General features: G+C 43.4%; 1 protein-coding gene across 6 annotated transcripts in view; it reads right to left on the bottom strand.

The window, feature by feature from the left end:
* Nucleotides 1-16,966, bottom strand: part of TULP3 (TUB like protein 3) — a 37,175-nt gene that overhangs the window by 5,447 nt on the left and 14,762 nt on the right. For 3 of the 6 annotated variants that reach the window (XR_009009729.1, XR_009009730.1, XM_057556708.1), the window contains exons 3-8: nucleotides 9,554-9,713; nucleotides 8,658-8,834; nucleotides 3,464-3,597; nucleotides 2,888-3,085; nucleotides 446-558; nucleotides 44-158 (exon numbers count right to left, since the gene is read on the bottom strand). Coding sequence is in view for 4 of the 6 variants with exons in the window: in XM_057556708.1 (XP_057412691.1) it covers nucleotides 44-158; nucleotides 446-558; nucleotides 2,888-3,085; nucleotides 3,464-3,597; nucleotides 8,658-8,834; nucleotides 9,554-9,713 (897 nt within the window). In the remaining 2 variants the exon portion in view is untranslated. Of the gene's footprint in view, nucleotides 1-43; nucleotides 159-445; nucleotides 559-2,887; nucleotides 3,086-3,463; nucleotides 3,598-8,657; nucleotides 8,835-9,553; nucleotides 9,714-10,760; nucleotides 10,801-15,991; nucleotides 16,188-16,966 lie in introns of all 6 variants that reach the window. The other 3 variants (XM_057556710.1, XM_057556709.1, XM_057556711.1) reach the window with 3 other exon arrangements.

The following is a 16,966-nucleotide window of genomic DNA, read 5'->3' on the forward strand; positions in this document are numbered from 1 at the left end:
GCCGGGACGCCAGGAGGCTGAGGAAACGGGAGGCGGCACTCACGTAGCAGACGGCGGCCAGCTCCTGCCGCATGCAGGCCTTTTCTACCAGACCCTGGGCCTTGGCCGGGCTGACACCATGGTCATATACTGTAAACTTGGTCCCCATGAGGTTGGACCTAGAATCAAGAGAAAAAGCCACCACAATGATCTGTATTTTTCTCCCATACAAACACAAGCTAGGAGAGGTATGGGACAGCCTCTCGGCCCACTCTCCAAAGGTCAAGGGGTCATCATCACTTTCTCAAAGATCTAGCCTTAAAACAAGGAAGGGCCTTAGACTTTCTATTAACTTTATTTTTTTAGATGACATCGACCAGCTCATTGTAAAACCGACATGGATTGTTCTGAAACTACAGGAATCAAACTATCAGAAGAGCAGGACAGGATATAAGGCTGCTCTCACCTGAGTTTGCCAATATAACTTTCCCCTTCACGAGATAAATCTGTTGGATCAGTGGAGATAAGGTAGTTGGATGTTTTGCTCTTCTTCCGCTTTCTACCTGCAAGAAGAAATATCTAGAAAAGGAAACAAATTTTTCAGTAAAAACTGCACTCAAGAAAACTGCCATGTTTGTCCTATTTAGTTAGCAAATATTTAGCAACTGCCTATCATGTACCAAGCAGTTCATCTCTGGGTCTTTTTTTTTTTTTAAACAGGTTTAATGCACTGTAACTTTTCTTGCAGAAAAACGACGTGGTGCCCACAGCTGGAGCCTGGGTCTCCCGCATGGAGACCTGGTGTGGGTCATTACAGGGCGCTCAGTGAACCCCTGACAGGGACCATCAGTGAACATGGTCTCTCTCCAGAGCTCGGGGGTGAGGCAGCCTAGGTCTTGGAGACAGCATCAGAGGTGGCCTTGGCAAAGCTGCCCAGGGCAGCGGTGCAACCCCTGGCCAAGGTGCAGCATCGTCCAGGCCAGCCAGCACCAGCGTCTCGGGCACAGCGGCTGGCATGACGCCAGTGTCCCGGGGCAGGACGAGAGGCGCCGGCCCGGAGCCACGGTGGCCGGCCAGCCTGCAGGGATGGTCTGGGGCTGGCCGGTCCCGTCCCCCCAGTAGCCTCACCACATGAGGACCACGGAGAACCTGGCCAGAACGATGGCCTCACGACGGCAGTGGCGACCTCCTCGAAGCACTGAACACCCAGACCAGCATCTGTCCACTGCAACCCCCAAGAGCAACAAACGCCTTGACCCTGGGCCGCAGGGCAGAACGGGTTGTGCTCAGGCATCACTGTCAAAACCTCATCCTTGAAGGAGGGACGCTCCCAGGGAAGAGTCAGGCATCTCGGATTCCCGGATGGATGAGCAGAAGAGACGGGTCTCCTCCAGAGCCCTGACCAGGCGGCCCAGCTGGGGGAGGGGTAGCCGATCCTTGCCCCCGGCCCTGACCCCACGAGCTCTGTGGCCTCGGGCCCCTGAGGGGCCTCCATGCCCTATCGTAGCCAGTGTACCTGCCATTTGGGGTTTTCTGGGAGAAGACCAATCTCTGGGTCCTTATCACTTTTTCTAATCCTCATAATGCCTCTCAGAATTCACTATTAGGGTTTCCCTACTGCACAACTTTTCTAAATTCACTAGCTTGATTCTCCATATCATTATTTACAACTTTATCCCTAAAGCCTCCAGTGACTTTTTAAAAAAGCTTCATCCAATTTCATGAGTAAGAGTCTTTCCACCTTTGGAAGAGGCAGGACCGTGGACACTGTGCTTCCCATTCTCCCTGCAACGGCTTTCCTGATGCTTCTCGCTGCATTTTGTATGTTGTTGTTCTAAACTCCTGTGACTTCAGTGATACGAACACTGTCGTATTTATGCATCCTTCCCAAACACTCCTAGACTTGGACAGTAATAAGGAAGCAGGAGACGGCAGCAACTAAGGGGAGGGGGGGGCACTTTGGAATCAAACAGATACAGGTTTGAATCTGGCTCTGCCACTTCTTAGTGTGATTTGGGGCATTCCCTAAGCTGGGATAAGAAATCCTATCTTACAGCGTTGTCATAAGGGTTCTAGGTAATAACATACATAAAGCATTTAGCACACACCTGGTAACTGTAAACACTCAGTAGACAGTGGTTATAACAACATTAATATCTATTATCATCATCTCACTTCTAGGCTCTTAAAATCATCCACTTAGACCTGGTATTACAAAATACATTGTTCATTAGCAAGTATTAACTGCCTCAAATTTATGTATAAAGTAACTTAGAACTTCTAGGATGAAAAACAAGACATTCCACTTGCATGTTTTCTGTTTTTCCAATTCCTCCTATTCCCTAAACCCTTCTTTCTTCCACACTGTCATAATCAAAATCAAAGTCAAAGAGCACACTGGAAACCCCCCACCCCACAAAAGGGATGGAGGTAAAAATAATTACATTCAAATATTCTCTTCCATCTTCTTACCTTCTAGATAAAACTTTCTCTTTGAGGGGTGGGTAGGTTTTGACTATTAGACTCTGACTTCTTTGAAGACATTGAGAACATAGCACTTGGGAACTAGAAAGTACAACCTAGTTCCTGTCGAATACCGGTGCTCCCCCATCCCCACCCCCCATCGTAAGACCATCAACGACCCAGCCCACAGCACTCTTCCCTCCGTCTCAAGATCTGTCTTAAGAACCCCTTCTCAGGACCTCCCTGGTGGTCCAGTGGTTGAGAATCCACCTTCCAATGCAGGGGACGCAGGTTCGATCCCTGGTCGGGGAACTAAGATGCCACATGCCTCGGGGCAACTAAGCCCAGTGCCTCAACTACTGAGCCCACACGCTCTGGGGCCCACATGCCACAAGTAAGACCTGACACAGCCAAAAAAAAAGAAAAAAAGACCCACTTCTCATACCTTGCGATTTTCATCCTTTTCCAAGTGCATATAGTAGGTGGGGAAAAGCCCCCGATCCATTCCTTTTTTATCCCGAGTTATCCGACACTTCACTGTGACACCTCGAGGGGCAGGACTGTAGGCGAAGCCCTCTAAATTCTCTATTTCTCCCAGCTGGTTGTCAGCGTGCTGGGCTGCAGTTCCAGAAGCTCCTGCATCCTGAAAGAACAGCCACACGTGAGCACTAGGAGGCTGGGTCAGGAAACCTCATATTCTCTTTGAGAAACACTTAAAGGACAAAATCACTTACTGATTTACCTGTATGTCTTCAGTCTTCTGACAAGGTAGGGAAAAACTCTGAGAAGTTAAATAAGCATACAAATATTGGGAGTAATGAAGCAGCGAAGTATGAAAATGGGATACAGCTTCACAGAAGCTGGTTCAAGACACAAGAAATTAGGGAGTCGTGGACTTTAAGTGTAAATTCCAGCTTAAATCTTTGAAGCAGCCCTCATCCAGTAATGGCATTTAAATACTGGAGATATGTTTAGGAAGCAGTGAAATTAGCTCAGAGGAAGAAGTTTCAGAACTACATACTGTGGTTGGCTTCTGGCTGGATGCAGAACTGGGTCTCTCTGCCTCTGAATAGGACGAATGAGATCTTAGTTTTTTCCCTTCTCCTTCCTCCCCATCAGTCTCCTCCTCATCAAAGTTCAAACTCCCTGAGATACCTGGCAGAAAGGGAGAAACTGTCAAAAAGGGCCAGAAACCTTTGAACCAAATATAATTTTAACTTCCTTGCTTAAAAATTCCAAGCTGTTCTGACTTAAAACATGGCTATTTAATCCAAATTTTGACAATTCTTTCTTCATATTCACACCTAGATCCATCCCTTGTTTTCCCTTCCTGCTGTTCCCTTCCCTAATTTATCCTCTTTTGCAAATCATATATCTGATAAATGATTAATATCCAGAATTTATAACTCAACAGCAACAAAAACAAACCCAATTCAAAAATGGGTAAAGGGGACTTCCCTGGTGGCACAGTGGTTAAGAATCTGCCTGCCAATGCAGAGCCACACGGGTTCGAGCCTTAGTCCGGGAAGATCCCACATGCCGCGGAGCAACTAAGCCTGAGTGCCACAAGTACTGAGCCTGCGCTCTAGAGCCCACAAACCACAACTACTGAGCCTGTGCGCCACAACTACTGAAGCCCACGCTCTGCAACAAGAGAAGCCACTGCAATGAGAAGCCCGCGCACCGCAACGAAGAGTGGCCCCCAATCACCGCAACTAGAGAAAGCCCGTGCACAGCAACGAAGACCCAATGCAGCCAAAAATAAATAAATAAATAAAAATAAATTTTTTTAAAAAATGGGTAAAGGACTTGAACATTTCTCCCAAGAAGACACATAAATGGCCAATAAGCACATGAAAAGATGCTCAACATCACTAGTCATTAGGGAAATGCAAATTAAAATCACAATAAGAAACCACTTGACAATCACTGGGATGATTATTATAAAAAACAAAAACCAAAAAACAGAAAATAAGTGTTGGTGAGGATGTGGAGAAACTGCTGGTGGCAATATAAAATTATGCAGCCACTGTAGAAAACAACATAGGGGTTCCTAAAAAAATATATAGAGAGAATTACCATATAATCCAGGAATTCCACTTCTGGGTATATACCGAAAAGAACTGAAAGCAGAGACTCAGACAGATACTTGAACAACCAATGTTCACAGCAGCATTAGTCACAGTTTTCAGAAGGCGGAAACAACCCAAATATCCACCAACTGATGAATAAACAAACTGTTGTATATACATAAACAGAATGTTATTCAGCCTTAAAAAAGGAATGAAATTCTGACACAGGCTACAACATGAATGAATCTTAAAGACATCGTGCTAAGTGGAATAAGCTAGACACAAAAAGGACAAATACCTTATGATTCCACTTTTATGAGGCCTAGAATAGTCAAATTCATGGAGACAGAAGTATAACAGAGGTTGCCAGGAGCTGGGGGTGGGGCGGGGGTGGGGAGTTGGTGTTTGATAGGGACAGAGTCTCAGTCTGGGAAGATGAGAAAGTTCTGGAGATGACGGTGGTGACGGCTGCACAACAGTGTGAATGTACCTAATGCCACTGAGCTGTGCACTTACAAACGGTTAAAATGGTCAATGCTGTGCACATTCTACCACAATAGACATCTCTATCAGTTACTTCTTTGTTTTCCTACATTTTGTTCATCGGTAGTCTTGTGAACTAATTTGAGTTGGGAATGTTTGAAGTACTACTACCTTGGACCTTTTACAGAAAACTTCAAACTATCTGATTAAAAACTATTTTTTCATTTTATCCTCACATTTATATGAGTTTGAGGAGGAGGGACTGGCAAGTCTTATTTTTTGTTTTGTCTCTTGCTTGTTTATGGGACACAAAGTGTGCTGTGTGTTATAAAAGAAGCATGACCCTCAAATTCACACGTGAGAGGATGATGCCCCAGGAGAAGCATTTCTGCCCAAGAGGAAGGGGCAGAGCTACGGGCGAGACCCACCTCGCTTGGCTCCGTGGTCTACAGGGTAAAGTCCCCCCTCGTACAATAGCTGGAACAGCCCCCAAATCACAAATGACAAGGAGACCGAACAACAAGCAGTGCTGCCCACAGTCATCCACCTCAGAGGAGGGACAACGCTGGTCTGTTTTACATAGTTCACAAATAAATGGTATCAAGTTTTTCTCAAGGACACCCAAGGATAAGACTAAGGCCAGTTAAAAAATTTATCTCAAGTGAAAACATATGTCCATACAAAAACTTATGCATAGCTATTTATAGCAGCATTATTCATAATAGCCAGAGTGGAAACAACCCAAATGCCCATCAACTGATAAAGGGAGGAACAAAACGTGGCTTATCCATACAACGGAATGTGATTCAACAACAGAAGAGAATGAAGCACTGACACAGGCTACAACGTGGATGGACTCTGAAAACATGATGCTAAGTGAAAGCCAGGCATAAAGGACCACACAGTGTTATGACTGATTCTGTTTATATGAAACACCAGGATAGGCAAATCCGCAGAGACAGAAAGTAGACTGGTGGCTGCCCAGGGATGGGGAGCTGGAGGGAAATGGGAAGTGACTGCTGACAGGTATGACGTTTCTTTGGCGTCAGAAAACATTCTAAAATTGACTGTGCTGATGGCTGCAGGCCTCTGTGAATATACTAAAGAACCAATCAATTGTTCACTTTACATGGGTGAATTGTATGGTATGTGAATTATATCTCAATAAAGCTATATTTAAAAAATTCTTTGGTTTGTGAAGGACATTTCTTTCTTTCTTTTTTCTTTCCTAAAATGTTAACTTTTGGGGACGGGTAGCAAAACACATAAAACTCTAGGGATCTCACTCGCATATGGATATCTTCACTCTCTACTACGTTTTCTTCTTTTTTTTAATTGAAGTATAGATGATTTACAATGTTAGTACTATGTTTTCAAATGCCATATTTGTACCAAGAACTCAGTTTATGTGAATACATGTTTTAAGATGGAGATCAAGGATTTCTCCCAAACTTGTAAGACAAGCAAACTGGACCCCCACTTGAGGAACGTTATCTTCCAAACTGACACTTCTTAAGTCTTAGTCAAGAGAGCACTTAATGGCTTTTATGGTCCAGATGCAACCTTTTCAGACTCAAAAAGGCATTAACCCATCTGGTCCTGAAACGCCAATTCTGAGAAAGAACACAGCGGTCATTTAATAGGGCAGAGTAAAAGGGACAGCTTGGTACTTACAGTAAGGGATCAAGAACTAGACTAAGACTCAGAATATCTAGGTCTGCCGCTATTCAGCTCGATGACCTGGGGTAAGTAATCTAGCTTTTGGTTAAACTGAGAGTTCTCCTTGCTCTGGCTCCTCCACATCTTTCACTGTCTTTTGTTATAATAACAATAGGAAAGTAACAGAATTACCACGGCCACATTCATATTACAGACAGGGAAACTGAGGCAGAGAAAAGTTGCGCTGTTTTCCCCTTCAACAGCCAGAGGTGGCAGAGCTGAGTCTCCAAACCACGCTGGCTGGCCCCAGAGCTGAGCTCTAAAGCACGCCACACGCTGCCCCTGCCACACCCTGCCCCAGTTTCCACAAATACATCATGCTCTATACTCTATACACCTGATGCCTCTGCTAACGTAATTTCTTCTGCCCAAGTTTGCCGCCTAACCAACTAGCAGTGTGATCTAGAACAAATTACTTAGCCTTTCTGAGAACCAATTTTCTTACATGTGAAAAGGAGAGGCTAACACGTGTAACCCCTCACAGTACTGTCACAAATACTGAGATAAGGTATGTCAGGTGCCTGACAAGCAACAGACATTCAGTGTCAGTCTCCAGCCGCCCCTGAGCTGACAGCTGCGCACAGGAGCACACGCACCCCTCACGCCTCAGCTTAGTCGCCACCTCCTTCGATGTGGTCCTTGTCCCTCTCACTGCCCCGCAGCGGAGTTCTATTTCTCCTGCTTTCTACTCTATACACCAAAATGTAACGCGAGATCAGGCCATCAGCCAAACTATCTCATTAGCCTTCCTGCTTCCAGACTTGCCCACTCCAATTCATTCTTCATAGTGCAGAGTAATTTTTCTGCTGTCACTCCAGCTTAAAATCCCACATAGGTTCCTGTTACTCTTCACAGGAAGTCCACACCCTAGCTCGGCCTGTAACATCCAACGTAATCGGAGCCCGCCCACCCCTCCAGCCCATCTCTCTCCACGCGCCTTCCCACCTGTCACCTCGCGCTCTGCTCTCCAGCCCTTCTGAGCTGCCGGCTCCTCTTCCCGCATCACGCTCTGGCTTAGACGTCACCTCCGGATCAACTCTGGTTGGGCACCCCTCTCCACACTCCCTTGGCTATTTAGGTCCATGAAGCCTCAATTTAGGTGCACGAAGCCTCAATCAGAATAAATGCTCCACGAGGGCAGGAACCTCGTCCACAATTGTATCCTAAGTGCCTAGAACAAGGCCTGATGTATAGCATATCCTCAATACATGTTTTCTAAATGAATGAATATACGAATCCATTTGAATGTACATCTATCCTACCAGTCTGTGGTAGAAACTCCTGACTCACACATCCCAGGACCCAGCAATGCCTATGACAAAGCAGGTACCCAGCAAACAGCCAGTCATTACTGGCCGTCCGTCTTCTCATCTGAAAAGGGGATGCTTAATTCCTTCTCACTATAAAATCAGTCTTCTAAGAAGGAGAAGACTACAAAGGACCTCTGAAACGTACAGGAATATTTATGGGAATAACTCCAACTGGCAGAAAGCAGGCTCTAATGGAAAAAGTATTATTAGTTTAAGGATATTTTGATCCAATTTGTGTTTCCACTAAGCTGGCTATTTATCTCTCCCCTTATCACTAGACGAATATAAACCGTGAAACAGAGGCAGGGTAGGGTGCTGAGGGGCAACTCAGTCAAAGGAACAGGGTGGGGATGACAAAAATAAAATGTCAAAAGGAAGGAAGTAGCCGTAATAGTAGCTAATGCTGCTGATATTACACACACACACACACACACACACACACACACACATATTTATATATGTATTTTGGCTGCACCGCGCAGCTTGCAGGATCTTAGCTCCCCGATCAGGGATCAAACCTGGGCCCTCGGCAGTGAAAGCAAAGAGTCCTAACCACTGGACCGCCAGGGAATTCCCTGTTTTATATTTTATTTAACTAACTCACTGCCTCAAAACTGTTACCAATCCTCACCATGTTTCTGGAGAATCTCCTGAAGATCTGGCTTGGAAGCAGGGTCCCAAGTGCTATCTCCATCAGCACTTCCTTCAGTATCCTCCTCCGTGGCAGAAGATCCTACTGACAGAACGTGAAGTCTGGTTTCCATGTCTTGAGCATCTGGCTTCAGGAAGGCAGCTGGACCATCGATGCCTAGGAGCCCAACAAAAAGAAAAAAGAAGAAAGTATTATCCACTATTTGGCTGGATGGTTTTGGTGTATGTGATCTGAATTAAGAACCACCAAACCGTTTCACTTCTCCTTCTTTAACATCCACGAGGACATCTGTTAACAGAGGAATCCATTTTATTAGCTGGTGTTCATTTTATCAACACGCCCTGACTGCCACTAAAGTAAATGTACCTGATGCTGTGCTTTAGAAACTTAAGAATGAGACTGAAAGCCAAGTAGGTCCTCCGAAGTCCATCCAGATCTCGTCCAAGCCAGGAGCCGAGGGGGCTGGCTTTAGAGTTGTTTAACCCTGTTCTTCCTTCTCCCCGTCGCTGACTCAGATGTCCCTCTGAGTCCGGCTACTGGAAGAATGGGTGCTCTCTACCTACTCCTTGCTTTATGGTTAACTCTGCCAGGAGGCAACAATCAAGCCTGGAAGCTCCTCAAGTGGGCACTTTCGGGCACTTTCATTTTGCATGTAAAACAACAGTTTCAGGACGGCTGAGAGCTTTAAGGTACCCTCCACTGATCAGACCACTGCTTTTATTCCAACTCAGAGGCCCTGAATGTGATTAAAGATACACGAAGGGACCTGGCAACGATGCTAATACTGTCCCTTTGGTCCACCTGAGAATCCTCCTGCCTCCCCCAGGCTTGTGAAACCGTGCAGCAGCAGGCAGAGATGCTGCCTGAGTACACACCGTGCAGGGTGACACCGCCGGGCGGGGCCTGAGGTTCCACCAGCGGGGCATGCTCCTCGCTTCCCCTCGGCTTGGGCCGACGTGGCCGGGCCTCTGGGTTCGGCTGCACCATGAGCGGCTCCAGGCGTTTCTTTCTCTGCTTCTTCTCCAGCAGCGCTCTCTGGGGAAAATTGTGATAGCACAGCCAGGAGAGTGATGATGAGATCTAGCTACTTCAACATATATAGTCTTTCATGGATCCTTACAAAACCTCTTGTGAATTAAATTTTCCCACTTAAGAAATGGGAAAATTGAGACACAGAGAGGGAAGGATTCATTCACTTCATTTAATAAATATTTACTAAACGCCTATAAAAGATCTATCTAAAATTATACAAATGTATTTCTAGCAAAGCTGAGACCATGATCTAAGTATATTAAAAATATATAGTAATTAACATATGATCAAAGCACAATCAAGTTTAAAATATATGCACACATGAATAGGAGAAAAGATGAAGGAACACAGTAATGGTGATTTCTCTGGGGGTAGCATATGGATGATTATTTTTCCTTTTCTTAGTTTTCTAAATTTTCTTACTTTTGTAACTGGAAGAAAAAGATAAAACTTATTATCCACCGGGTGTGGAGAAAAGGGGACCCTCCTGCACTGTTGATGGGAATGTAAATTGGTGCAGCCACTATGGAGAACAGTATGGAGGTTCCTTAAAAAACTAAAAATAGAGCTACCATATGATCCTGCAATCCCACTCCTGGGCATATATTTGGAGAAAAAACATGGCTTGAAAGAATACATGCACCCCAATGTTCATTGCAGTGCTGTGTACCATACCTAAGACATGGAAGCAACCTAAATGTCCATCGACAAATGAATGGATAAAGAAGATGTGGTACATATATACAGTGGAATATTACTCAGCCATAAAAAAATGAAATAATGCCATTTACAGCAACATGGATGGACCTAGAGATTATCATACTAAGTGAAGTCAGAGCAAGACAAGTATCGTATGATATCGCTTGTATGCGGAATCTAAAAAAAATGATACAAATGAACTTATTTACAAAACAGAAATAAACTCACAGAGAATGAAGTTATGGTTACCAAAGGGGAAGGACTGGGGCGGGAGGGAAGGATAGAAATGGAGTTTGGGATTGACATATACACACTACTCATATTTAAAATAGATAACCAACAAGGACCTACTGTATAGCACAGGGAACTCTGCTCAATATTCTGTTATAACCTAAATGGGAAAAGAATTTGAAAAAGAACAGACACATGTATATGTATAACTTAATCATTTTGCTGTACACCTTAAACTAACACAACATTATTAATCAACTATACTCCAATATAAAATTTAAAATTAAAAAAAACTTATTATCCTCTAAACCCCAAACTATTTTCATGTTTTAATCAGCTAAAAAGCAGTAAGTTTTGCTTTCTTGCTCACTTTTACATAATTAGTAATCAAACAAATTAGGGCCAAGGATAAGATGGGAAAAAAATGGCAGTTGGAAAATTCCAATTAAAAAACAATCAACTCTATGGAGAAAAGCAAGATAAAGAGTAGGGTAGCAGGAAAAGTCAGGAAAAAAGCATGAGAGACTATCAGAAAAAAATCCAATGAGATGAAAAGGAAGGTACCAGCATATATACTATTTTTAAGCCTTGGCAAATAAGAGCTTATAATACATAGAAATTACCATGGATCTGGGACGTCTCAGAAGAGGAGAGTGTCAAGCCCCAAGCTAAAAAATTAAGCCATGATTTAAAAGCAAAGATATATAACCTACTTTACTGTTTCTCAGGCAAAAAGCCATCTGTTTACTTTTTTCATTGATACTGCTTTTAAAAAGTGCCACTAGGAAGAAGAGTTAATCTAAGGGGTGAGACTATTAGTAGGAAAGGAAGCATTTTTTCTCCAGAACTGGCCTGATGAAAGCTTGCAGATAAATTCAGAAGACAGAAGAAATATACCTATTCTTTTTTACCCAACCTTGTGCATAAGGAAAGAAGCTAGGGGAGCTAAAATAATATGCCAAAGGGACTATACTGTCAAGAAAGAAAATAGAGCTTAGAGCAAGTTGGGAAAGAATAATTGGGATTTTTGAGGTTATTTTGAGATCCATGAATTAATACGCACAGGTGGACCTTAACGTCCCAAGAACACTAAATACACAGGAGGTTATAATGAGGTTCTCCCCCTGGAACTTGCTGACAAGATTCTTCTAGCAACTAAGAAGTCTGTATAATGGATAAGAAGTAAACTAACTGCCTGAAAGAGATGGTAAACATGAACTATAAAGACATGAGAAACTGTCGCATATTATCCATGTGAAACAACTGGGACTTCCCTGGCGGTCCAGTGGTTGACACTCCGCTCTCCCACTGCAGGGGCACAGGTTTGATCCCTGGTCCAGGAACTAAGATCCGGTATGCCGCGTGGTACGGCCAAAAAAATAAAATAACTGTGAAACAACTGATGAAACAAGAATACGAGCTACAGCGAATCCATTTTATTAACATATGTAAAGAAAAAATTGTTGTACAGAAAAGGAGCATTCTGCTTGTGGTCTAGAAAAAAGCAGCCAAAGAGCAAGAATTTGACAGAATATGTCCATCCTGTCCAAGAAAGAGAGATACTGACTCTGGCAGACAAGCGCACCCTATCTACTGGGAAAGCTCCCTCTCTCTGAGGACAGGAAACTATCCAAGGCTTCTTCATGGTCTTGTTGAACGAGCCCTCAGGACTATCTCCTTCTCCTTCCTCTGACTCCTTGCTTACCAATCAGCCTTCTCATTTTCGGTCTAACTTCTTGTTCTTCCCAAGAACAGAGCATCATAAACAGTAGCGATGAATACACACTGCAAGAGTACAGAGTTCTCACTGTAAATGAATAAACTGGCATCTGGCTTCATGAATGAGTGTTGTAAGTTTGACTAGTGTGCATCTGTTCCAGAGGACAATTCTGCCTGTGGTCTAGAAAAGGGGAACCAAAGAGCTAGATGTCACGTTACATCTGGGCTCACTGACAAAATCAAGTTCTGACACCTGCAAAGGGCAGACTAGATTTGTGGCCACAGTGATCCTATTAAGGTGTCTGGTGGAGCCCTTCTCTATCCATGTCAACGCCAGTCACACCCATTCAGATCAACAACTTAAGAAAAAACAACTCTAGATTCAAACTGTGAACCTCAGGGACACAGCTGCTACGTTATTGCACTGAATATACCCTCCTATTGTCCAAGTTTGTAAATAAGAAAAAAACTCACAAAATACCCACAAATGGGCAAACTGCCATCTTGGTAAAAACTGTCACCTAACTTAGCATTCTAATGACCCTCACATAATCTGGACGGAGGAGAAGAGATGTGGCTGAGTTTCAATGTAATGGTGTCAACTTATTTGTGCTTTACCTTCCCTGAAAAGCTAAGCGTGCTTTAGCTGAGGCTACGTAAACAAAGGACTCCTTACCTTTGTAAGGGGAAGGTCAGGGCAGTCGGGAAAAGAGCCAAAGGCGACTGTTTGATGCCTAAATACAATTAAAAATGCTGACTTCAGGACTTTTAAGTGTCACATAAACTAAACCTTTAAATTTCCCAGCTCCCTTGGAAACTGAGCAATAACTCAAAGAATCCATCTTCTCCAGAATCTGGTGGTAGGTCCTACTATCATTCCCTGAAGCAAAATATTGAATGGTAATACCAAAATAAATGAGGAAATAAAGGAGATTATATTCGGGGGGGGGGGGTTCCATCAAAGGACTGTATCCAATAAAATAATAAATCCCATGCAAGCCTCAAATTAATGATAGCTTGAGACTCCACTGATTCTCAATTTTCTAAGGACTCCCAGAGATAATGGGTTGGTTACTTTATGACATTCTTGGAACGGACTGCGTAACCGCAGGTACGACCACCAAGATCACAATGGTTGCCAGAGGTCTATCAGTTTGGCTAAAAATAATCAACCTTCCTGGCACACAAAGAGAGATCATGGGAGGATGAAACTAAAAGTTTAAAATCGGACTTTTTTTTTGGCCACACCAAACGGCTCTGGGGATCCTAGTTCCCCGACCAGGGGTGGAACCCGGGCCCCTGCGGTGGAAGCGCCGAGTCCCAACCCCTGAACCGCCAGGAGTCCCTGAATCAGACTTCTTCAAGTACCGATTCGACGCACTGATGGCTGCCTCCCTTCGAAGGGTGCGTATCCATAGTTGGGGACCCAGCCCAAAGGGACTGTGCTATACTTTAATCCGTTGACCGCCAGATGGCATAAACGTTCTCCACCTAACGTGCATCCCTGCCTGAGTAACATCCCTGAGAGAATCTGAAAATCTTTACATTCTGGAGCTGGCTAAGGTGTCATATACCCCGAAAATATGAGTATCTAGTGAGAGTAGTAAAAATAAAAGCAAAATATACTCAGTGGGAATAAACGGTGGTGGGACAACTGGATATCAACATGCAAAAGAGTGATTTTGGACCCTGCCTCATACCACATAAAAAGATTAACTCAAAACAGATCATGGAAAGTGTAAAACTCTTAGAAAAAAACACAGGAGCAAGTCTTTGTAACCTTGTGTAGGCAGTGGTTTCTTAGATGACACCCCAAGTGCAAATGACAAAAGAAAAAACAGATAAAACTTTTGGGCTGAAGACGATACCATCAAAAAAGTAAAAAGACAACCCATAGAATGGGAGAAAATATTTACAAATAATATTTCTGATAAAGAACTTGGGTCTATACTATATAAAGAACTCTTACAACTCAAAACCAAAAAGAAAGTAACCCAGTTTAAAAACAGGCAAAGGATTTGGATGGACATTTCTCCAAAGAGAACATACAGATGGCCACTAAAAATGCTCAACATCACTAGTCATTAGGGAAATGCAAATCAAGACTATAATGAGACTCCACTTCAGACTCACTAAAATGGCTCTAATCAAAGACAGACAATAATTAAGTACTGGCAGGAAAGTGGAGAAACTGGAAGCCTTACACACTGCTGGTGGGAGTGTAAAATGGTCAGCGACTGTGGAAAACAGTCTGGCAGTCCCTTGAAATGTTCAACACAGAGTTACCATATGACCTGCAAAGCCACTCCTATTACCCAAGGCATATTAGGTATATCTTGGTATACCTATACTTGGGTAGATCACCCAAGAGAAATGAAAACACGTCCACACAAAAACTTATACACAGATGTTCAGAGAAGCATTATTTGTAATGTGGAAACCACCCAAATGTCCATCAGCTGATGAATGGAGAAACATGGTCTGTCCACAAAACAGAATCTATTCAATAGTAAAAAGGAATGAATTCCTGATACATGCTACAACGTGGGTGAGCCCTTTGCTAAGCCAAAGAAGCCAGGCACAAAAGACTGTATATTGTATGATTCCACTTACACAAGGTTTAAAAATCATTTGTACATGGTAACTGAGCATTAATAATATGTGAATTACATTTCAATAAAGCTGTTCAAAAATCTGTATAGGACAAAAACAGCCATGTGTAAATTATCTGCAAGTCTAGGATTTTTAAACATTAAATTCTAAGATTAACTATCAGAAACACAGGATAGATATGAAGGAAATGAATTTAATCAAATCAATAACAACTGTAGTGGATGATAAAAGAATACACTGAGAGAAGGGAAATGGTCTCTGTGGAAATAAGGTAAGTAGAACTGAAGGGCAGGATTCACCTTGTGTCTCTAGTACAAATGATCCAAGGCAGGGAGTGTCCTGGCCAGATATCATATATCTCATTCCTTGGGCAGGTATATCCCTTTAGTAGAGGTGAATTAATTACACCATCACACAATGATATTTACAATAAAGCTCATTTTACAAACTCCACTTGCTCTGATTTCGAACTTACCAGACAGACTCTTCTAATGGGAAACTGATGACCTGATGATTCTGGTATATGGTTCACCAGCAATTAATAAATTAATCCCGACTTAGATTCACCGCTTATGATACTGGTTAGTATGAACCAATCCTCACGAGACTGATTAACTCTGGTTGCTCTCAGCAAACTACTTCTCAAGCTCAGCCCAATAACTCTCAACCACAGGGACATTCCCACAGCAGAATTCCCACACCGCAGGCGGGGTGGGGAGAGGGAGGGTCCCCAGCCCCTCCCAACTCCACCTACACGCACTGCCACGGGTGGGAATGCCCCGTACCCCTCAGAGGTGGGCGGGGGGGCCGGCATGCCCTGGATTGTGAGCCTCCCACCAAGAGGCTGCCAGCCTGGGAGGCCAGAGTCAGGAGCAACCGAGCCTTCCTCAATGCACCGCCACCCACGCCAGCCCTAACTCCCACACTCTAAGATCCTCCCCAGTAACCTGTTATCTTACCCAGTCTGACCTCACTCCACACACCAAAGAACTGGGGTTCACAGAGTTTGAGGACCTTACTTGAAATCACACAGCTAATGAAAGGCACAGCCAGAACGGGAACCAAAGTCTGCTCCTGGGCCCAGTGTTGTATTCAGTATGTGAAGCTGCCTTTCCTGCTACAGGCCGTCTGACCGTGCAGTCCCTGGCCCCCTGCTGACGAACCTCCTCTTCTGTTCGTGGCAGCATTTCAGGGCTCGCACAGGATTCTCATACACTATTTAGCAACAAAATTTATACATCAGGTCCAAAGAGATCGCTTTGAATCTTTAAAAATTCCCATAAAATTTTATGTCTTTATATTCACTGACTATCTCTGGTAAAGAACTAGCCAAGTAGAGGGAGAAAGACTTTTCACCAAATATCTTTTTTGTATAATTTGAATTCTTATTATTTTATTATTTTTTTATTTTTTTGGCCATGTGGCAGGCGGGATCCTAGTTCCCCAACCAGGGGTAGAACCCGTGCCCCCTGCAGTGGAAGCACGGAGTCCTAACCACTGGACCACCAGGAAAGTCCTTCATATGCTTTTATTACCTATATAAAACCATAGTTTAAAAATGTTTGTACTATAAAAAGGCTTACAAAATCCCCAAATCCCAAAATACCACACACATACCACACCACATGTAGCATTCTCACTGAAAAGAATAAAAATTACAAAATAGTTGGGCCACCTTTTTTAAAAATCCAGAAAATATACCTATATACAAAACTCAAAAACTACACAAAATTTAAATCTTATGTCTTATTTCATCACTTGGTAGATGACCATAGATTTCATTTCATGTTAGCAAGGGATGTACCCCTGAGCCTTATAAAAATAAATCAAAGATCTAAACGAAGATCCAAGATCTTGTGGTATGTCTCCGTAAATACAAGCTGCTATGCAATGGAATGTAAAAGATAAAGGGCTCATTGCAATTATTCTGATCTTGGGCAGGGGCGGTGGGGGCGGGGGAGATGATAAATCTATATCTAATCACGATTTCCCTC

Source organism: Balaenoptera acutorostrata, chromosome 11 (assembly GCF_949987535.1).
Source record: "Balaenoptera acutorostrata chromosome 11, mBalAcu1.1, whole genome shotgun sequence".
NCBI classification, from domain to species: Eukaryota; Metazoa; Chordata; class Mammalia; order Artiodactyla; family Balaenopteridae; genus Balaenoptera; species Balaenoptera acutorostrata.